The sequence below is a fragment of the Aplidium turbinatum genome, chromosome 13 (assembly GCF_918807975.1).
Source record: "Aplidium turbinatum chromosome 13, kaAplTurb1.1, whole genome shotgun sequence".
Classification (NCBI taxonomy): Eukaryota; Metazoa; Chordata; class Ascidiacea; order Aplousobranchia; family Polyclinidae; genus Aplidium; species Aplidium turbinatum.
The window spans coordinates 7,651,282-7,675,249 of NC_137484.1; the positions used below are offsets into that span (position 1 = coordinate 7,651,282).

Consider the following 23,968-nt stretch of genomic DNA (forward strand, 5'->3'; position numbering starts at 1 on the left):
TATTTAACCAGTGTTATGATTCAATATTGTCTTCATACTTTTGATACAGTAACTTATGTATAAGGCCTATTGGGCCCTACTCTAGTCGTTTATGTGTAATATTACGCTAGACCTATATCTTACCCAGCTTGACCGAAAAATCAAGTCTTGTCCTGGGTATTCTGCGATATATTTCTGCTTGACAGCGGTAACTTACTGGCCTGCTTGCATTTGTGAAAGGTTTTTGAAAACAAAAAAGTGGAAAAAATCGCGTTTGGCAGTTTCAGAAGAAAGAGAATTTTTTTAATCAGAAAAAAGTATTGAGCTCGCCGAGGTATTCACGTTTTTCTGAAGTGGACCGGAAATATTCGGAGGAGAAAAGATAATAAAAGAAAGAAACTTCCTCTTTTCTCCAAATAAGAAAAAGGCAAATTGATGAGAATTTGAGTTGATTGGACTGGTTCGACGTGTCGCTTTTCAGTTCACTTCAGTTGTTTTCAGTGCTGTGTCTGGCAGAATGTATGGACAAAAAGATCAGGTCTAGATGAAGGACTGCGCTGGCACGAACTTCCGTGCTCAAACAACATAAACTTTGGTACTGTCTCAAAATCTGGCAAGACGTTTAAAACATTTATTCCGATTCTACATGCATGAACTTTCATAAGGTAAGTCTTTCATGTTTGGCCTAGTTTTTGCCAATAGCATAGCATTACTAATATTGCACAATTAGAAAAGTGTGTTGCAACGCACGGACTCAGCTTTAGAGTGAGTAGGTGAAACTTATTGCACCACACATAGGTAAAAATTAAGTATTAATGTAACAGAAGTGACTGGAAGCACCTTTTTTACACAAACAGTCATCAGGACTTTTAAACTACCTTCAAGTGTTTGACTATGCCTGAGGAGTGAGGTTATAGAATGTAACCAACAATAGATGCATATCATTATACCGTACATCACTGTATATCTTTTGCACTAAGATTTATATTATGTTCTAAAAATGTTTTACACTGTAATGTGTAAGTTTTAATTTTAGATGTTATCTGTATATTTTTAAAGTTATTAATGTTGTTAATGACGTTAAACGCGTTAATGACGAAAAATAAAATGATTGATTAATTGATTTTATATCGATTTGTTAACTAATTGTGGAATTGGTAAAGTTTACAATTGTTAACTAGACTTATGCTTGTAATGTCTGAAATGCGCCACAAAAATCACAAAACTGTTATGCAATATTTAATTGTCAATGTATTGGTGAAATTGTCACAGTGTGCAGATGGAATAAGTTTGAAAGCCCACTTTGTTTTAATTACAGTAGCAAAGATCATCATCATCATAATCCATCGTCGGTTTGTTCCCCACTAGTGGGGGTGGCCGATTGTTTCCGCGCAGCAATTGTTTTAATCCCCTTTCTCCATTTCACCCTGTCCCTTGCATCTTCCTCCTTCAGTCCGACTTTTTTAAATTCCTCCTTCACTTGTTGTTTCCACGTTCTTCTTGGACGACCGCGTTTCCTCTTCCCATCCACCTTTAGATCTAGTGCCTTTCTAAGAAAACTTCCTTCCTCCCTCCTTATCACATGTCCATGTCCATACCAAAGATAGTATCGATATTTCAAAATTGTTGTCGATTTAATTGTACCAAATGCAATCAGGTTCATACAAAAGAGATAGCCTAAATGCAAGTACATATGCTGAAATTGGTCATGACATTTCACCAATTTCCAAAAAGTAGTTATATTTCTTTGCTGGTGTGAAGTTTGGTAATTTCTTAGCTACCATAACATGAAACACATTTTTTTCGATGCTGCAATGCAATGGAAAGTTGAAAATCTACAAATAATTTTGCTGTATTTATGCGATATAGGAATGGCTTAAGCAAAACATAAGTAAGCTTCTAGATGTAGAATTTAGCATTGAAAGCCTGTTAACAATGATGACTCAGTTCGAAAGAGGCAGAGTTGGCTTTCCTTATGCTACCAGTGTATTGAATTATATTGTGTTGTATTGTGTTAGGTTGTTGAGTGATGGTATCAATTAAAGTATTGTTTGCTTAACTGTAGTGATTAAGCTTTGATGCAAAGTTGTGAGTAAAGCCTTAGAAAAAAGGTTTCAAAAGTAATTTTTTTGCAGCTATATTAATTCTACACAATACAGCTCATTGAAAATATTGAATGGGTTTACCCTGACTATTGATAAATAAAATTACGTTCACATGTGATGCCAAATGTCCATTTTTGCAGCATAGGTACTGTGCATAATATTCTTAAAACTATAACTGTCCATCACACGTTTGGTGTACAAAAATATGAAGTTTTGTTTGTTTTTGATTATTTTTATTGTTAACTGATGTATAATACTTCCTCAATAAGCCTTTTATTGTTAGTGTAAATAGAATATGGTTGACAACAAGGTTGTTTTATGTTTGTTTGACATCTTGAAAATTGAAGTCAGTACACAAAAAGTGCTTGTGTCTACCCCTACTGTAGAAATATTGTTTATGGTTGTGTGATTTTTATGCTGTTCAAGAAAAAGTTAGAAAATTTCACTTATAATGTATATCTGAAACATATATTAGGCCTAATCATTGCCTTTTATTTTTGCAGTGCTGCATCTTCCTCATGATAAAAACTCTGTATGTCTAAAGAAACGTTCATTGTCAAATTCAACATTATCAGTGTTCATTGAACCATTCAAAGAAACTGTTCTGTTCACAATTGATCATTTGACTAATCAAGATACCAAAGTCACAATTGTATTTTTACATGTGATTTGCAATCAATTTCTTCTCATCCAATATCTGCTTTAAAACATGAAGATGCAAGTCAGTAATAATTCAACATCGACAACAAGCCCAAGCGAACTGAGCAGTGATGAATACTCTTTAAAGGAAAGTTTAAACAGTGATGATCCATCACCAGTGCTAAAGCCATCTACTTCATCTGCAGGTGCATTTGCTTGAGTGTATGTAATGTTGTACTAGTTATAATAGTATTTTTGTTTAAATATAAAAAATAAAATATATTAAATTTGTTATCAATCATTTGTGTATGTCGGCTGCATTGCCGAGTAGTGAGAGCCCTGGAATGAAAGGGCGCCGGTTTGACACCGCTCAAGGGCTATGTCTTTGACAAGACACTAAAGGCATGCCTGAAGGTAGTTCACAAAGATTGGCTTCCTTGTCTTCCCGTCCACTTAATCTAAATCTTCAACCACTGGGCATAAGCTTGGATATGACAAACAAAAAATCATTTGTCTATAATATATGAAATTTTTGATAGAATATATAAATATATATATTATGGCAAGTAATGTGTGTTGCACTTTTCAGAGGACGATGTGATCATGTCATCAATATCCAGCATTAGCAAGCCGATTGAAATCAACCAAACTTCAAGGATGCAGGTATATATATCTCACTAATGTCAAAGCATCTTTGAGTTCTTGTTGAAAAAGTTTGTCTAGTTGTATTTCAATGAGCCAGTTTCACATTTGGTGTCAAAAGTCCCTCAATATTAGTTTTGCATGATACTAACAACCTACATGATGCATAGTACCTTTAATGTTATTTTACCAGGTTGCTGCTCAAGCTGCAAGACAAAGACGACGAAAAAAGAAAAGAACAAGAGCTGCCGATAGCTTTTGCAATGGTAATTTTGATGATCTGTATAATATCACTGAGGAATTGCTTGGAGAAGGTGCTTATGCAACAGTGTGGACTTGTGTTAACAAATTCACCAACAAAGAATATGCAGTTAAGGTAAACAGTACATATATAGGTCAGGGATTCATAGTATAGGGATCGCCAACTCGGTTGAATATCCGACAACCGGAGTGTAAAAGTGCTGCCAGATAGTTTTTATATTTTTAGAAAAAATATTATTTTGGCATTTTTAAAGTAGTAGTTGCCCAAAACTTGCCAGTAAATAAATATTTTAAAACTGATCTAAAGCAATTTTATTGTTCACTTATCAAACTATCATATTTTTGGCAAATTTACCTTCTCTTGTACATAAAACATATTAAGCCTACTTGAAAAATAATTACCGGCTTCCAACACTTAAAACATGAAGCCATTTATTCCTGAGGTGTATTTTAATTTTCTCAATTTTTTTTGTTCTTAACTGGTTTCTAATAATTTTGTTTACACTTGCAAGTTTTATTTAAGTTTGGTACATAAATTTAGAACATTCTTATTGCAAAGTTACACAACTACAAACTACTTTAACTCAATCTTGTGCAACTTTAAACTTCAGGTTAGTTTTAAACGGACAAGCTTTGGACGACCACTACTCTTTTAAAAATGCCAAAATAATAATTTGTTCTAAAAATATAAAAAATATCTGGCAACACTTTTACACTCCGATTGTCGGATTTTCAGCCGAGTTGGCGATCCCTATACTATGAATCCATGATATAGGTAAAATAAGATTCTATTTGAATAAGGACCTTCTGATGATCCTCCTTTAAGTGAAACAGGCTGTCAAGTGTTTAGATAGTAATAGCTATATTTGATTTAGATAAAATAAGTGTGTACTATATACATAGCTAATTTATACAGTTTGATATTAATACCTGAATTTGTGGCTCAACTTATTTTTATGAAGTAGTGGATGAAATGTACTCAACCTACTCGTGTTTTATTTATATATAGGTTATAGAAAAGCATGTGGCAGGCCACAGCCGTGTGAAGGTTTTCAAAGAAGTTGAACTCTTGCACCAATGCAATGGATCTTCAAATATTCTTCAGTTGATAGAGTATTTTGAGGATAATGACAAATTCTACCTCGTTTTTGAAAAAATGTATGGAGGTAAGAAAGGATCAACATCAACTCAAATTTTAAAAAAGCATCTTATTACTCAAAGCTTTCTAATGTAGAACTTTGAATTTAAATAAATTCATAATTGAATGAAACATGTAAAAAATACATAAATCATCAACAAAGTAAAAACAAGTTGATTACCAACTTTTACATAGCTTTTAAATACTTCACAAACCATCCACAACCAAGGGTTTTTGTACAGTATTTTGTCTTATGAACTTGAAATCAATGAAGAGTCCTTTTGTTGAGTGGTAGTTGTCATTTGTCTGAGAGCTATTTCTTCTTGCAATAAGTCTCCATATAAAAGCTTAATTGTTAGGTTGAGCACACTTGAACCACATGATATGCCAGCTAGGCTATTCAATTTGCTTTGTGAAGTTGCCTTATTCTGTTTTTTTTTGTTATTTCAAAGCTCATGTATGAGATAAAGAAATTTAAATGGACAATTGTTTTATATTTTATGATAAGAGTTTTGATAAATGATTTAGTGTGGTATGTCGGTTATTGATTGTTGGTTTATGTGGTTTTATTTTTCAACAGTTTTAATCCGTATATTTTTTTATTTTAAATGCCAAAACATTTTTTTTTTTTTTTTGAAACGTTAGCAAATCAACATGAAACGAATTCGTTAACTAATCTAATCTTAACTAGCCTAATCTTTATGTGTAGAATGTGTCAGCCACAATTTCTTGTAAAAAAACGTTCACAGGATGTTTGTTTACACAAAATAAATGTTCACATTATAGACAGTGCTTGATGCAATCGATTTAAGTCATTTAACCATGCCATGTAAAAGCATGGTCTTTTTCTTGTCAAGATTTGAGATGAAACCATGCTGGGATCAACCATTTTTACATTGATTTAACAACGTCTGCAGACGTTGAATCAATGTAAAAACGGTTGATTTACTGTGTGGGTTGCAACTGCAATCTCAAATCTTTTCTGAATTATACGCCTCTACTTCTTTAGCCAATGAGAGCCTCAATAAAACGTGCTATTCAAGTGCATAAAGAGCATAGAAGATTATAACCTTGCCTTGTAGAGAATAGCTTGGAGCTACATTCTTGCTGAATCAACTTCCTTGTTTTCTCTTCAGCCTTTCTTTAATATATATCTTCACTTTTGAGCATGGGATAATTAATCTTTGCAAGGTTTGTTGCTTTAACGTTGATTCAATGAGGAAGCAGTGTTCAATAGCACTGAAGATGACAAAACAGTCTAGTTTTTAAAACGTTTGCTGAACATTATATTTCGTGTCCAACATTTACCAGACGTTCCAAACAGCATTGCAATCCGCTTTTGAAAAATCACATTGTTTCACCATCCTACCGAGATGTAATATTTTTGGCTGTGTTGCGGACGTTTAATCCATGCGAAAGTGACAACGTTTCCTCATTCATAAAATCAATGCAGTGCAGTTTCTTATCGTTATTTCTTGTAACGTTTCTTCATGTGACGATGTATTTTTACCATCGTTTTGACGTCAAGTTTTGACGGTCTGAAGGGGTTACATTCCAACAGCAATGTGAGTTGTGACGCAAATTTACAACTCAAACAACAAAATAGAAACAAACATTGCACCATTGCCGAACAATCCCCAGTGTATGATTTGCTCCTATTTCTGCTGTTTCCTTTCTCTTATTTACCAATCTCTCTTTTTGACACTTTGCAGAACTTTTACAGCACCGCATGTCTGAGACCCGAAGACATTAAATCGATATAAAGCAATTTTTGTTTCTTTATTCATTCTAACATCTCATCCCATTTATCAAAGTATCAATTTTACATTGAATATCATGCGATGGTATGTCCGATTTTCTTTTATTAGTGTGAAGGGTCCTTTAGCTGTCGCCTGTTTTCTCTCACATTTTAGTCTCAAATCAGCTCAATCTTTGCGTCATACTTGTTTTTAGAAATGATAAACAGAAAGAAAAAAGGAAAGGAAATAAGAAGAGAATCACCTCACATGCCCGAACACGTTTCTTGTTTTCAAAACAAGATCTTGAGAGGTTTTTCTCTTTTGAAAGACTGCCTTCATTACAAGCGCTGTTTTTATAGGAGTCTTTGCACTATGGTCCTCAACGGCAGTTGAATTTTACCTGTGATTAGAGAATATATTACCTTCTGGAAAATAATTAAACAATTTGTAAATTGCTTGATTAAAGTGGCGTTGTGCAGCAAGACTATTCAACAGACCTACTCAAATTTACACATGCAACTGAACAATAGGAACATACCAAACTAACCTTTCAAGTATTTGTTCATTTGATTACTCTGAACAAATAGAAAAAAAAAAAATTAATGACTAGTTGCAAATAACATCAGTGATACGTCCCCGTAATTAATGATCTCAGCCAATGTCTTTAGTTGTGTTTCATTGGTCGCTTTACATTTAAGCAATTGAACAGGCCTTCCTCGGTTTAGCTTCACGGAAAGGTTTTGCAGAAAAACTTGAGTTTTACTTGCTAACAACATGAATGTTTTCTTTCTAGGGACCTTGCTGCACCGGATAGAGAAATGTCAGCACTTCGACGAATGCGAGGCTGCGCGTGTAGTTAAAGATATAGCAACGGCTCTGGCGTTTTTACACGACAAAGGCATCGCGCACCGTGACCTCAAACCTGCAAACATTTTATGCGAAACCGCTGACAAGGTTCGTCTAGAAATTCCTTTGTAGAAATGTTGTTTGAAGAAATTTTAGTTTGATGCATGTTTGTGTGAAGCAAATAAATTCAGCTTGCAAAACTTACAGGTGTCTCCAGTCAAAATCTGTGACTTTGACTTGGCGTCTGGTTGCCGAAGCTTTATAGAGCCAATCAAAACCCCCGAATTGTCGTCGCCTGTTGGCAGTGCCGAATACATGGCCCCTGAGGTTGTGGACACCTTCGTTTTCGAAGAGGCGCTTTCGTACGACAAGCGGTGCGATATTTGGAGCTTGGGTGTTATCACGTGAGTGTTATGTGACGTCATCAATCTTGCAAAACATTTCGCTTGGGTTATGCCAAGGCAAACCAATCATATCTGCATGTAATTAATCATTAACTGGCGAATTGTGTCAATCAAACTCGCGACGACTTGTTTGAAAAGGAAGCGACTATTAATTCGCAAACACTCAGCAATTTAAAAAATGTGATTCCGAGCGATCATTTTATAAGTTGTCTCCATTTCATTGCAGATACATAATGCTGTCAGGCCATCCCCCGTTTGTCGGTGCTTGCGGTAACGACTGTGGCTGGGACAACGGCGAGGCTTGCCAAGCCTGTCAGGATATGCTGTTTAAAAGGTAGCCTCTTCACGCTTGCGCTGCTATGCATTTTTTTACGTTAGACACAATTTAAAAAACGCCTTTAACACGTTTCTGAAGTACAAGCAGTGGTGAAACATCGGGGAGTAAAATATACGAAGTTGTTTAATTAAACGGCTGATTCTTTTTTTTGTCCCTTCCTGCCTGATGACACACGATGCAACAAAAATAACACGCCATCGATGTTAGTTTAATTTTGTGTGACACTTGTGAAAAGCCACCAATGTTATCCTCGGTCTACATTATATTGTTTTTCTTTTTTTCTTATGGCCTATGTATACTTCCGTTTTTTACTACCAAGTGTGAGCTCAATGCGAAAAACGCCAACTACTGCGTGCAGTGCAGTATTGATGAAATACCACCCACTCGCTTTGTTCACAACGAAGTGTATATTTTTATACAATCTTGCAATTTTCTAGCATAAAGAGCGGAGAATATACCTTTCCTGAGAAGCAGTGGGGAGGAATATCCAACGACGCCAAAGACCTCATTTCAAACCTGCTTGTTCGTGACAGATCTCTTCGTTATGACGCCCACCAAGTGCTGGCCCACCCCTGGATTAAAGGGGTGAGTACACTTGAATGTGTTTTTAAAACTACGTCGCTGATTGATTATATGAACCAGTCACTGCATCATTCTTTGTGATAAAATTAGTATTTTCTTACATCAACACAACGCCTGTATACGTAGAAAACGTTGTTGAAAAGATGTTTCGCTCGCGAAGCTTGGAATATTATTAAGTTGGCTGTTGTTTTTTTTACCAGACCGCTTCAGAAACTGCGCTATCCACCCCCCACCTTCTCTGTCGAAGAAACTCCTCTGCACATGACCTCACCCAGTTTGCAGCTCATCTTGTCGCGTATGAACGCAACCTGGCTTGCAACGACAACAACTGCGTGGCTAAGGTGAGTTAGTTAAGCCTCAATCATGAATAGTTTGCTGAATTGATGCTAAGTAAGCAAGTGTGGTACAACAAGAGCTAAAACGGCTTTGTTTTGTGGGTTTTTTGAATCGAAACGTTGCAGTTGCGTTTTCTTTTTTTTTTAATACAATAAAACGCGTTTGTAACTTGCCGAATGATGAATGAAGTGTGTTTGAGTTTTTCAACGCAGACTGCAAAATTACATTCTTGTACATTTCGTGCAATGCTCATTCTATGTCGGCGAAGTCATACCAGACCGTCCCATAATGAAAACTGTTTGTCTGTTCAGGGTCTGGCAAACCTTCGGCTGACCACCCCTGAAAGTTCAGCGCTGGCCAAGCGCCGTACAAACGTGGCGCACGGGAAGTCCAGCTTGTCCACTATCTTGGATGTGAACATGAACGGCGATGCGCCTACAGACGAGTCGGTCTTTTTCAGCCCCTTTTAGCAATTCCGTTCTGGACTTGTCACAGAAACACTGACTTTGAACTTGGCTCTTTTCCCGATTGCAAGATGCAAAAGACTGTAAACTCTGCCTGCTGCCCCGTTTTTGTTCCTACTATTCAGCTTCCGTGGCCAAAACTTGTATAAACCATTTTTCTCAATTTTTTCTTTGCTTTTTTTAAGAGCTTTTTCGCATGCGTGGTCGAATACTCCGAGACGTTTTTCCATCTAAGCAAATGACTTGAGAGCTGCAAGCGATTCCAGACAGCAAATTAATTGTCTTTTTACATTGATTCAACGTCTGCGGACGTTGAATCATTGTGCAAGAAGGATTGATTTTCTGTCTGGGGAGTTTCGCATTAACGAAATCTCGTAGTGATCGACAAGTCATTGCTGTTTAACTTGCTCCTGTGCACAAATGTACATACGAAATCTTCGCACGAGGTTATAGGGAATGCTTAGGCATCTCTGCATCTCATATGTGATACGTCGTTTTGTAAATTCAAAGTGGTGAGAATTCCCGTACCGCGTGTTAAAAGCCTATCCAAGCTAGAAAATGTTTAGCGACGTTGAATCGCTGTAACAACGGAAACTTTTGCTAGCTGGTAATGCTTTCAAGTGTACGTGTTCTTTCGCTTCAATTTCTCTCTGTTTCAGTGAATTCATTTTCGTCGATTGCGGCGCTCACTTGCATTAACTAGCCTTTGCTTTTGTACCCCAGCCAATAAATCCTGTTAATTTTTTGTTTTATTCAACGTCTTCGCATGTAAAACCGACTGGATTTGCGGCTGGCTGAAGCGCGTAATTTTTGTGGCATAAAAATAAAAATTCTCGGAAAAAAAAAAGTCAGAATATCGTTTGCACAAAAGTGCGAAACATAAGTTCAGCCATTTCTTTGTGATTGTCTTTCCGCTGCTACATTTTGTATATTAGTGGGTACTTGTGATTATTGCTCGCCGATCCAGCACAATTTGCCTTTTTCTGCATTAATTTAACGTCTGCAGACGTCGAATCATTGTAAAAAAAAAGAATGGATTTTTCCAGTTGGACATCACTAAACAGCATAAGCAAAATGTTCAAACGGCTTTTCGAACGTAATGCCCAAGAGAGGTGGGTCCCGTTAATTTACCGCAGTTACTTTTGCTTGATATCAATGCGTTAGGATGGTCACCAGTCTTTTTTTGTGAAATGGCAACACCACTTTGGTGCTAGGGTTACAAGTCGCTTGAGACATCCAGTTGTTTTGAATTTATTTTTAATGTCTGCTTTTTGTCTCTTAAAGGTGTAAATTGTTTGCAATCAATCTTCGGCTCTGAGCCCGTCGGTGCTCGAGGCTTGTTTTAGTTTCATTCTCGAATTTTTTGTTGCTTTTTTATCGCCTGTCTTGTCTCCATTTTTGGACAATGCCCATGGTCCACAGTTAGCAAATTAGCCTTTTTTACATCGATCTACAGATGTTGAATCGATGAAAAAAAACGGCTGGTGTGTTGGTTGGAGGAGAGCTTCGGAGTTTTGTTTGAATGTTATGTTTACACTCCTTGACCGTGAGTCGACGTGATAAGACCGATATTCTAAAAATTGAGCTCTTCATTTACTTGTACTGTACAGACACTGTGTGAAAATAGCATATGCTACCGCCAGTACTCGGATAGTACCCAGTTTTCAAAAAATTACCTTTTTACATCTTTTTTGCGTCCGGAGACGTTCAAACGACGTAAAACTGGCAACTTTTGTTTGCTGGATGCTGGAAACCCCACTACTTTAAGTTAGTAGGCTATGTACATCAGCTCCATAAATTACCGTTGTGATATGAATTGCGGTTTGTCTGACCAGATGTCTAGAACCATCACAAAAATGTGCTTTTTGGTTAATTATTTTTTAGTTTCATCAAAATATGAACGTTTTTTTACAATTAAAGACTTTTTTGTTGGAAGAATTTCTCCAGAAATGTGATATCTGAATATGTCCACTGGCTTAATTCGTCCACTTTTGCATCGTTTTAACGTATTGTGACGGTAATGCAATGTATAGGTGATGAAATCAGCCAGTGGAATTTAGCAACACTCTTAATCGTCACTGTGTTTACAGGCAATTTTGTTTAAAAAAAAACACACCTTTGTCAATTCGTGTTGTTTTCACCGATCATTTGTGTTCGTTTTGTTACTTCGTTATAATTCGTTTAAGTTGAGATCCCAAGTTCGTAATTTGAACACTTCTGTTTGTCGTGCGCTTCAACTCAAGTTTCTTGCCCAAGGGGAGGGGCTCAAGCATATTTACAGAACGGAAACGGGCCGTTATGTAACACTTTTTTTTTTGACCATACTGGTTTTTTATTGTACATTACTGTCCATTTGTACAAATTATATATAGGCCGTGTTGGTAGAAATTTTTTACATTTGTTTGCTTTTTTTCACCAAAACCAGCAACTTCAAAATCCAACACCGACTAGCAAGCTCCAAGAATGTTTTAGCTTTCAAACTACAGCGCAAACAGCAAATCAATGTCAAAAGCGGTTGATTTGCTCTCTGGCGAAAATAGAAAATTCAATTTGAATGTTTATTTTGAATAAGGTGTGTTGGTTCGAATACAATGCGTTGCTGTGTCGCCCCATATGCTTGGTGATTTTTCATGGTCGTCTTAATGATCAAGTCGCTTAAAAAAGTTAATTTCACGTTTATTCAACGTCAATCAGTGAAAAAAACTTGATTTTTTTTTGTAAAATTTTAATTTGCCCACTTTCAAGTAAGACTCAATCATTTCTCCCGGAATCAATTGCACTGTGTCCATTGTTCACTGTAAACAACCATAAATGTTTTTCTCCACCATACGGGATAGTGCCTTCTACCAGATAGGAATATCTTCGAATCAAGCTCAATGGAATGGTTTAGTTCGTCGAGTTCCATTTGTAATTACAGTATCAGGATAATTTCACGTTTTCTATGTTACAATTGCGTGCATGCAACGATAATAAAGAGTTTTTAAAATGGATACCACGTTTGTGAATATTTATCTGTCTAGTTTAATGCTTAGCCAAGGAGCTTTAAGGTATTTCCTGAGCAATTTTGTATTGACAAATTTTCTCGAAACGATTGTATAAAGAACAGTAACACTTCATGTATGTGAAGTACTGTTAACTCACACGGAATGGCTGCACGTCCAGGAGCAAACAGACGGCCTCTTAGGGTTGAATGTAGAAACTAAACTTAACCTGTCTTTAGCCATAAGAACTACTTAAGTACTAATCATGTCTTAAAACTGTATGCAGAAACTAAACTTTTGACTAAGCAATACTTAAGTTCTTATCAAAATGTTCAAAAGTTAAGACTGCTACTGACCAGTCTTAAGTTGTGATTATTTCTGGCAATGCCTAAAGTTATGGTAGCCTACACGTTAGGCTGATACGAGGTGATGGGGGGATTGCTTTTATACTGGTAGAGTTGCTCCGTTCGCTTTTGGTTGATTTTCTTTGGAATTTTTATGGTTTTGAGAAAACTACAGGAAATTTCCAAACTACCGACGGCGACCTCATGGGATTGCGCCAAAGCACAGTTTGCAGAGCAGTTCACAGGATTTCAAAGTGTATTGCTAAAAGAAAATCTAATTTTATGAAGTTTCCTACCAACTTGGCGGAAGTCAAGCAAGCTTTTTTTTCTATTGCTGGGTTTCCTTTAGTTGTGGGTGCAATCGATTGCACGCACATACCCATAAACTCACCAGGTGGAGACACCGCCGAAGTTTTCAGAAACCGCAAAGGTTACTTTTCTGTAAATGTGCACGCAATCTGCACAGCAGATCGCATTTTTACGAATGTTGTTGCGCGATGGCCTGGGTCAACTCATGACTCCAGAATTTTTGAAAACAGCGTCATACGGGACAGACTCGAAACCAATGAAATAAACGGTCTCTTGTTAGGAGACAGTGGGTATGCAATATGCATGTAAGCATTACATAATGACGCCAGTGCTGAACCCAGCTAACGGTAGGGAACGAAGATACAACAGGAGTCACATTAACACACGTGTTCGAATCGAACAGTCATTTGGTGTCCTGAAGCAACGCTTCAGGTGTCTTCGCGTTCCACTGCGGACACATTTCAGTAACTCCTTGGTAATAATAATAGCAGTATTCTGTCTGCACAATTATGCAGTTAAACGTGGACAACCACTTCCAGAAGATGTTGTTGAAAAAGATGACCACAATCAAGGACCCGAAGTAGATGATGCTGCTCCTTTATCTTCCTCAGCAACAAGCTTACAAGGACGTGCGGTTCGCTTGCAGTTAATAAACCAATACTTCCAATAAACCAATACTTTCAGTTAATAGACCCTTTGGCAAGAGTATATGCGACTATGCATGCTTGAAAAAACTCAGATTCATGGTAATAAAAAACTGGTATCAGGGAATTGAAGTGATTTATTATCATCGTTACCTTTAGAGGTTACAATGATGGTTCAGCAAAGTTGACCACATTTAATAATGAGGCATGTAAATTCACTGCAGGGGGTAACTACAATTTGCAAAAATGCACAAGTATTGTAGACTTCAGTTATGTAAATACAAGAGGAAAATACTTCACCGCAGTAAATTTTAGCGCGCTAATCAAATTGGAGGGGGGGCTCGAAAGCGCGCAAATCAAAGTGGGGGGGCCCTGAGCAACTGCCCAATTTGCCCATTCTTATATCCACCACTGCAAACGGCTGTCGCTCCCAGTGACCAGTATGTAATTTGCAGTACTATGTCAAAACTGGATTGCTTTATACATTATTTTTAATTCTTGTTATTAGAAAGGGTTATTACAGCATACAAATGACCAGAATTAGAAGTTTCGTATGCGCAGGTGCTGCTTTGCAAGTCTAGTGTCGGTGATGTATCAGCGACGACGTAAGAAATTCTTACGCAATGCGACACGTACGTAGACTTAAGTCATTGACTGAAAACTTAAACAGAACTTAACTAAGAAGAGATTAAGAATACTTTCTGCAACAGGAAATCGACCAGGACTTAAACAATGCTTAGCTAAGTTCTTCTTAGCGTTAAGCAGTTCTTTAGTTAAGTTTAGTTTCTACATTCAACCCTAAGTCTCGTTTTTGAACAATACGTCACAGCCTCGCTACGGCAACCGCAACCCAGACAGCAATGAGTAGACATCAACAGTAACACTGCCATGGTAAGGGGTGAGTGAAGTCGGAGATGAGGGGCAAATATAAACAACTCTTGTTGTTCGCAGAGCCATCTTCAATCTACGCTATTTTGTTAGAGTTTCTGGGAGACGGACCCCCCCAGCAGCCTACAGAGCTTTTAAAAAAGCCCCGCTCTCCCTTATTTATGACCTGACATAGGCCTACAGCCTACACTTGGGTAACTTTGCAGTGTACTCGGTTTAAGAGCATATAGCCACAACAAGAGAGACTTGAGCCGTAAGGAGAATGATCAACGTCTAAAACATAACTTTAAAGCCTTGGAATGTTATATTAGGATCCCTTAACAGTAGTTGCAATATTATGTAACATTACTGTCAGGACTGTGTTACCCGCCTTCGTAACTGGGGTAGGGGCAGGGCCGGATTTAGCCTAAGTGCTGCTCTAGGCAGATAAGAAAAGTGCTGACCCCAAAAAAATTTTTTCGATGGTGATTTTCAATTTTTCGATACATCACAGGCACGTGTCCTCATTTGTCCTCAATGCCACCATTTTTATAAAACTTCATGGAACTAAAGTTCTTTCGTATACTAGTCCTACTTTTTGGCTTGTTTACATACTTTAAGCATCAAGGCAAGTACACAAAATAGCCTGCAACTTTTCCATCAACCCAACATTGACTAAAAACATTTTTTCTAGGCTCCTTTAAATTTACTAACAGTGAAACAAACCGAACAAAGATTAAAAAAAATTGCACAGACAAAGCCAAGTCCTCCATACCCAGTGATGGCGATATCGGCGATATCGGCGATTATCGGCGATAATTTATCGGCGATAAATTTGTATCGCTTATCGTTATCGCTTAATTATTTTTTCAGTTATCGTTTATCGTTATCGCTAAAGGCAATATTTGATTATCGCCGATAATTAATCGCCGATAAATTTTAAGTGGAAAAGTGGAAAGACCATGAAAAGTAATATTTTTACTAGCCACCTAGTTCATGAAATTAAAATTGAAACCAGTTCTTCTTCAGTGCCTGAAGTGTGTGTGCACAGGTCGTTGTCATGGGAGGGGCACGCCCCCTGCAACGACGGCCCTGACAACACAACAATTTTTAGAGTTGCAAATTGCAATGCAATAAAATGCATGCAACAAGTCTCTTGTTGTTTTGCTGCAATCGGCAATCGCGAGTGAATTTTACAATTAAAATGTAAGCGCACATGGGGTACAGATTCCTTTGAAGCGAAGCGAAAGAAATTGGCAAGTGGTTTATGAAATTGTCGCAATACGAGGCCGCTTTTACATCGGAAACATGGTCTTTCGCGCCACCATCACTGAAACAAGTCATTGCAGAATATGATATTGCTTGAAGCATTTGACATGCAGACCGACATCACACTTTTTGCATCTTGTAGTAGTTTTTGCATGACAATAGGCGCATCGAGTTGCGTGGTAAAATTATGCTAAGTACAGTATAACTTTTCTCATTTACCTATGCTGCATAGCCGAGTGGTGAGAGCGCTGGAACGGCAATCGAAAGGGCAGGACACTGTCTTTCGCAGGACACTTAAAGGCATGCCTGAAAGTGGACATGAAGATTGGCTTCCTTGCCTTCCCGTCCACTTAATCTAAATCTTCAACCACCGGGCGTAAGCCTAGATACGACGACGATTTACCTATGTGACATAGCCAACGCTCAATCAATTATTTTTATTCCCACTAATAATACAGTGCCTATATTGTAATTCTTATCTCAACAACTCAGCGTTCTGCCATTGCTTTAATGATGGTGTTCACAAAGAAAACAGAAAAAATTATCTGAAATTATCAGTAAATTACGATAATTATGTTATTGTTCTTGAACAAACACGACTAATTTGACAAGCTTGATGGATTTCACAGTAGCCTATGCACATTTTTACTACTAATAACGCTTAAGATTACTGATAAATTTTCAAGCATTTTGCGTTTTTTGGATTTTTTCAATTATTGCTGACTTTGCTGTAAACAGCCTGTAGAAAGCAAAATACAAAGTTTGGAATTTTTTAGGGTATTTTCATTTGATTTAATTATTTTGCCTACTGCACGTAAGCGGCAGTGTAACTCAATTGATAAAAACACCCAACTGGTATCTGAAGGTATAATTATAAGCGGCGGTTACCTCAGTGGTTTGATTCTGGATCAAGAGGTTGAAGATTCGATACCTACTGCCGCTGTTGCGATTCTATTCATGCATAACTTACAAAAAAGTTTTGTCCCTTTACAGCAGTGTTTCTTAACCGGGGGTGCTAGCACCCCTTGGGGGTGCTGGAATAGACTGTAGGGGGTGCTAAATGCATGCAATATAATATCAAAAAATTCCATTTTACTTTTCTGCATTTTTTCGTCTTTCTGCCAGTATCAGCAGTTGTCACATGAGTTGCTGTTATTGTAGTCATCTCCTAGTCAAGTCCTCAAATTGATCCTGATCGAGTAGATTGTGCGAACTTACCTGGTGGGTGCTTTGTTGTAATATTCTTGCTCACCTCTCGCTTCCAAAAACCACCATGGAAAAATACGTTCCCACAAATCACTCATATCCAGAGTGAATACAGCAGCCCTTCTTGGCAGTACATGAGTGATGATAATAGACTAAAGGAGGAGCTGATTGACATGCAGGTGAATCAGAGTTGTCAACCCTAACCTTATTTCTTTTTTCACCAATGATGACAGTAGTTTTGAAGAATAAACAAAATGATCAGTTTGTGTCGATAGTGCAGGCCAAAGTTTAATAGCGTTGCCGAAATTTTGACATGCTTTTTGATCGCTTGCGGTATATTTTGTATTTTTTGTCGCCTAACAAACTGTGCTGTTGTTTTAAGAGAGTTGATTCACTTATATATGGTTATAATTGAATTTCTGTTGGTGAATGAAAGCCAAATACCAAATCTTGAATCAACTTCATTAAAACAATTGCACAGTTTGTTAAACAACAAGAGACTTCATCACAAAATATATCGCCAGCGATCTAAAGGCATGTCAAAATTTTGGCCTCTACTAAACTTTTGGTCGGCACTGTAGTAGCCTAGTTGTGTGGCAACGATAGTTAGGAGGTGCTAGACTGTTCAGGCCTATTTACAGGGGTGCTAGAGTCAGAAAAGGTTAAGAAACGCTGCTTTACAGTATATTATGTTCGATTTTTCGTCATGTTGATGAAAACAGTTTGTGCTGCATGGGATGGGGCAGCGCTAATCAAGAAAAAAAAAATTATCGTTATCGGACATTATCGGCGATAATTTATCGTTTATCGTTATCGCTTTAGGCATTTTTCGTTTATCGTTATCGCTTAACTGAAAAATGAGTTATCGCGCCCAACACTGTCCATACCAAGCGATACAGATAACTAAAAGAAGCGCTAAGCAGCACATATTGTTGAAAACCAATCAAGCGTGAAGTGATCTAGGGGCGATGACTTGCCGCACTGTTTATAAATGTGTGTGATGTGATAACATATTCATTAATTGCTATATATTTGAATATATCTGTTGTGAATTATTATATTCACGTACAGTATTATCATTTATCAATGTAATATATTCGTATATTTTGCGACCCCAATAATTTGCCGCCCTAGGCAACTGCCTACTCTGCCTACTGATAAATCCGGTCCTGGGTAGGGGACATGGTTCTTTACGGACCTACTCATTTCAGTTTGTGTCGTGTTTTTAACTATTTGAAATAAAATTTGATGTGAATAGCCTACTGCCACAGAAACTCACTATTTAATAAATTATATAAAGTCGTGTTTATCGTTCCCAAAACTCTCAGTTGGGGAGCTCACGTTTGTTTAGGATCGAGCTCACCCATGTTTAGTTGGTCCAGCATTTTTCGGCTACTTGACATAAAAAATGTGAAAACACTGCTACAAAACTCGATATTTTGTAGCTTTGGCTGCATCAATTGGGTTTTGTATTGTTGATTATCATTATTTTGGAATGACCAGTAGGCCTAAATCTATGTTATTTTGTTTCTCGGCAGCCGATTGTTTTCTCGGCAACTGCTCGCTGTACTAATGAGTGCTCAACCTTGCGCTGATGGCCGGGAAGAACGTTTCTTCACTCACCTTCACTCACACTTCACCCCTTTCTTCACTCTATGTTATTTTGTTAGAGTTTGTAAAAGAAGAAACAATGGGCTACTACCCTCACGCTTTCTTGAAAATGTCTTTCAACGATTGATAGAGTAGAACTTGTTTAACATTAAAAACTCGTGAAATGGCGATGATGTTCGATATTGGCAGCCAGTAGCGTTGGAAGGGTTGTCCAAGGTAGCCTATGCTTTTGCATCCGATTCCGAGATGATATTATTAATTTGGAAATATTTAATGACGACTTGCATTCGAAAGGGAACTCTACAACCATGGGAGGATCTACAACAAATAAGGTTAGGAGCGGGGGGAGGATTTCAACAAAATACAATGATGTGTAGGTCAACATTCATCCGACCTTGTGCATCTGTGTAGGTCTACATTCATCCGACCTTGCAAATAAACCGTGAATAAAGTTACTTTTCTGTGCTTTAGGGGAGCAATCACCCATTAGGCTACGAGAAAATCCTAAGATAATTAAGCCCAATTTACGCAGGCTAGCCTACTGCTCTTGGCTTCGTCGGTCAGCGTTTTGTCGAAACAAGAGAGAACACACGTAGTCTGCACAATGCATAGATCTATGTAATCCCTACGTAGGTACCTACGTAATTGCTTCACATTTGTCCAAAATAATATTGATATTGATGAAACTTGCGGACAATCGCATATCCAGAAGGGTATGGTGAAAGTTAAAATCACTTTTTGAAACGTGTATGACGTCAGTATAATTGGATCAATGGTAATCGAATTATTTGTCATTATCGTTGATTCAATTGCCGTGATGTCATGCCTGTTTTGAAGGGGGGGACTCTTTTTTCTACGCTACACCTTATTAGCGTATCAATAAAACTGCTGGAGAGATGACTTTGCTTGGAATTTTGAAAGTTTAATCTGTGGCGATCCCCACTGCACAATAAAAAATAGTAATATTTATTTCTGGCTGCTTTGTTTTTGTAAACGAAATTCACTGTCATAAAACCCGTCGGAACCACAAGAATGATTTATATTTGCCTTCTGCAACGTCAAACTCTGGTAAGAAGATGCTTTGTTTTAATGGAGTGAAACTATGGAATCAAATACCAAAAGAAATACAAGAAAGGTCTTATAATGCTTTTAAATTTAAATACAAATGTTTAGGCTATTAAAGAATTTGTACAATGATCACTCCTGAAACATATCATCTGCTTATTTCTCTTCACAGTTTTTTTTTTATATTGCTCTGTGTTATTCCACTGTTAATGTATTATGTAAAGTGCTGGTATTGTGTTATATGTGTTCATGTTCTTAATTTTGGGTATTTTGTTTAAATGTTTGGGTGGCAGCTGACTTTGGTGACCTTTTGGTCTTTTGCTGCCATCCTTGTTGTGCGAATTACTTGTGTTTATTGTGTTTTTGTATATTTTTTCTTTGTTTTCTTTCTTTTTCGCCAACAAAACAAAAAATAAACTTAACCGGCAACACTGCTTAAAACGAGATGACTAGTTTTTACTTTTTTCTGCCTCGTTTAGCCCTTGATCCTCATTATTTTACTGGTTCTCGCGACTGTGGAGTGTGTGGAGACAGTGGAGTTTATCTGTTTTGTCTGGGTTTCTTGCGCGATGTAAAACAAAAGAAATGGAAGCAGAACCATCTTTGAATTTGAAGTGAAGCAGAAGAACAAACATTTTGTAAAGAAAAGACAAAGTTTAAGTCATGGCCACCTGGAGATGCGGCCTGATTTGTCACATTTTGCAGATTTTGATTACAGCTACTGCGAGTGTTTGGGATGCAACCTAGTTCGTACCATGAACAGTTCGTACCTTGAAAAGATCAAGAGAAAAAATTAAAAAAGCCAAAGTCGTTGATCGCAGTTTCCGCAATCATTTTAAAATTTTCCCTCTGAAAAGATCGTGAGAAAAATTAGCTCAAAGCCTAAGTCCGCTGATCGCAGTTTCCGCAAAAATTTTTCCGCAGTTTCCGCTAACCCTAACCATAGAGTAATCTATGCTCTAACCCTAACCTTTGTTGATCGCAGTTTCCGCAATTTTTTCTGCAGTTTCTGCTAACCCTTACCCTAATTCTAACCATAGAGTAATCTATGCTCTAACCCTAACCCTCGCTGATCACAGTTTCCGCAAACATTTTTCCGCAGTTTCCGCTAACCTTTACTGGTACCCTAGCCATAGAGTAATCTATGCTTTAACCCTCGCTGATCGCAGTTTCCGTTAAACGCAGTTTCCGCTTACCCATGGATCACGGAATTAGAAATTAATTAAAATTAAAAATACGAATTAAAAATCTAATTAAAAGAATTAAAAATCTAATTCAGTGATCCATGGCTTACCCAAACTCTAACCATAGAGTAATCTATGCTCTAACCCTAACTGATCGCAGTTTTCGCAAACATTTTTCTGCCTTTTCCGCTAACCCTAACCCTCGAGTTTGTTTCAGATTGTTTGGGGAAACTGCGATCAGCGGACTTAGGCTTTGAGTTAATTTTTCTCACGAGCTTTTCAGAGAGAAAAATTTAAAATGATTGCGGAAACTGCGATCAGTGACTTTTTTTAATTTTTTCTCTCGATCTTTTCAGGGTACGAACTGACTGTATGAATGGTTCAAGGTACGAACTAGGTTGCACCCGAGTGTTTGGCTGACATTTTCTGAGATGTTTTTACTTTTTGCTGTCTCCTAATGATATAAAAGCTTTTGTTGCTTTTGGAAAGCAGTAGCAAATGACCGTAATCTGTTTATAATGATGCCCTTTTGAAAAGTGGTTTTACGGAGAGAGTTTGCTACAACCCTGCTAATAACTTGCGTACATCTAAGAAAAGGAGTCGGAAAATATTATGGTTTAATCCTCCTTTCAGCTTGCAGGTTGATAGCAACATTGGTAAAGAATTTTTCAAACTCATTTCTACCCACTTTCCGCCCCAACATAGATTGCATAAAATACTCGGGTGCAACCTAATTCTTACCACAAACAATTCGTACCGTCAGTTCGTACCTTGAAAAGTTCAAGAGAAAAAATTAAAAAAAGCCGTAGTTGCTGATCGCAGTTTCTGCAAGCATTTTAAAAGGGTTAGGGTATCTGAGTATTGGTATCTGCAAACAAACAAACTGAAAAGATCGAGAGAAAAAAATAGAACATTGCTGATCGCAGTTTCCGTTTTTCCGCAGTTTCCGCAAACATTTTAAAAGTTCCTGTAATGCAAACATTTTAAAATTTTCAGTAATGATCCTAAGAGTTTGCCGAAGTCGCTGATTGCAGTTTCTGCAAACATTTTAAAGGGGTTAGGGTTGATCGGAGTTTCCGCAAACATTTAAAAGGGTTAAGGTTTAGGGCTAGGGGGATGCAACCTAGTTCGTACCATGAATAGTTCAGACTGTCAGTTCGTACCTTGAAAAGATAGAGAAAAAAATTAAAAAAAGCCGAAGTCGCTGATCGCAGTTTCCGCAATCATTTAAACATTTTACCCCTGAAAAGATTGAGAGAAAAAATAGCTCAAAACCGAAGTCCGCTGATCGCAGTTTCCGCAAACATTTTTCCACAGTTTCCGCTAACTCTAACCATAGAGTAATCTATGCTCTAACCCTAACCCTCGCTGATCGCAGTTTCCGCAAAATTTTTTCAGCAGTTTCCGTTAACCCTTACCCTAATTCTAACCATAGAGTAATCTATGCTCTAACCCTCCTTGATCGCAGTTGCTGCAAACATTTTCCCGCAGTTTCCGCTAACCGCAGTTTCCGCTTACCCTAACTCTAACCATAGAGTAATCTATGCTCTAACCCTAACCCTCTCTGATCGCAGTCTCTGCAAACATTTTTCCGCAGTTTCCGCTAACCCTAACCCTCGAGTTTGTTTCAAATTGTTTGGGGAAACTGCGATCAGTGCCTTCGGCTTTGTGCTATTAAACTGCGATCAGCGACTTCGGCTTTTTTTTAATTTTTCTCTATCTTTTCAGGGTACAAACTGACTGTATGAATGGTTCAAGGTACGAACCAGGTTGCACCCGGGCTAGGGTGTTTCCGCAAACAAACTAAACTGAACGGCCACAAAAATGCGTAGCCTAACGATTGAGTCACTTCGGGTTCGACTTTAGTTTGAAAAAACAAACACCTCTTGGTGGTATCGAACTCATATCCTTGGGAGTACGAGCCAGACAAAGATCGCACATGCCACGGATTCACTTTGCAAAAGCGGTTAAATTTAGAAGTTAATAATAATATGCACTTTTTTCATTTGTTCTTTTGAGAAAAATAAAAAAATACGCACCAGCGCGCATGCGCAGTAAAAGCGATGTAAAGATTAAAAAAAAGTCATGGAACGGCTGTATTTACGGCGCCGTAAATGTAGCCACTTCCTACTTTATCCTTATGGCATTTTGCTTCTTTGTGATGTTACAGGTGTTGGCATCAATATGCTTGGTTTCAAGCTGAACATTCTAATTGAGTTTTTGTGGTAACAGATGGAGGATTGGAGGTAGCCCTTTGTAATTCTGAAGTTTTTTTTGCAGATTGGATTATGGTTATAATATTTAATATCTTTTCAGGAATTACAGGTTTAAAAGTTTTTTGCAGATTAAATTACAGTTACAATATTTAATATCTCTTCAAGAATTACTGATTTATTGTTTTTGCATGTTTTTTGACCGTCTGATAATCCGTTAAAGGTGAAACAGGCTGTTAAGGATTCAGATAGTAATAACTATAGATATATTTGATTTAATTCGCTCTGCTTTGTTTTTTTTGCTTAGCATTCAGCACTTTTTGTAGTATTAATAGTTTTTATTGTTTTTAAACAACTAATTAGGTTTACTCATGGCGATCTATACTACTGGCCTTCCCAACGTGGCAACAGCCAAACAATGTGGGGGCCTATTAAGTTTTGGCAACTAACAGGTATTAGGCGTAAAAAAGGCGTTTTTTCATCAATTATTACTAAAAACAAATACTTCTGGATCAGAAAACGAATTTTTTAACATACTGAGTGTTTTGAAAGTTGGTTCACTCTTGATTTCGTGTACCTTGATTCTGTTGATATCTTGATTCTCATGGTATTCTTAACATGTATATATTGTCCTGCTTTCTTGCCACTTATTTAATAATATTACATCTTAATTACGTTTTGGCACTGTATTTACAATTTTTAGGCTAAAAAACATTACTTGACCAATGAAAATTGCTGATTTCATGTTGTAACACTTGTCTCAGTCGGTAAATTGAAATTTCGTATAGGCACCCACATTATTT

The 23,968-nt window shown here is 37.4% G+C and overlaps 1 protein-coding gene across 1 annotated transcript; it reads left to right on the forward strand.

Annotated features, from left to right (window-relative positions):
• Positions 1–453: 453 nt before the first annotated feature.
• Positions 454–12,462, forward strand: LOC145782577 (MAP kinase-interacting serine/threonine-protein kinase 1-like). Its single transcript, XM_082594389.1, has 11 exons — positions 454–644; positions 2,588–2,929; positions 3,313–3,386; positions 3,559–3,741; positions 4,636–4,792; positions 7,297–7,457; positions 7,557–7,753; positions 7,980–8,087; positions 8,528–8,675; positions 8,873–9,013; positions 9,320–12,462. The coding sequence occupies exons 2-11, from the start codon at positions 2,794–2,796 to the stop codon at positions 9,476–9,478; spliced, it is 1,464 nt and encodes a 487-aa protein (XP_082450515.1). The 5' UTR covers positions 454–644; positions 2,588–2,793; the 3' UTR covers positions 9,479–12,462.
• Positions 12,463–23,968: the final 11,506 nt, after the last annotated feature.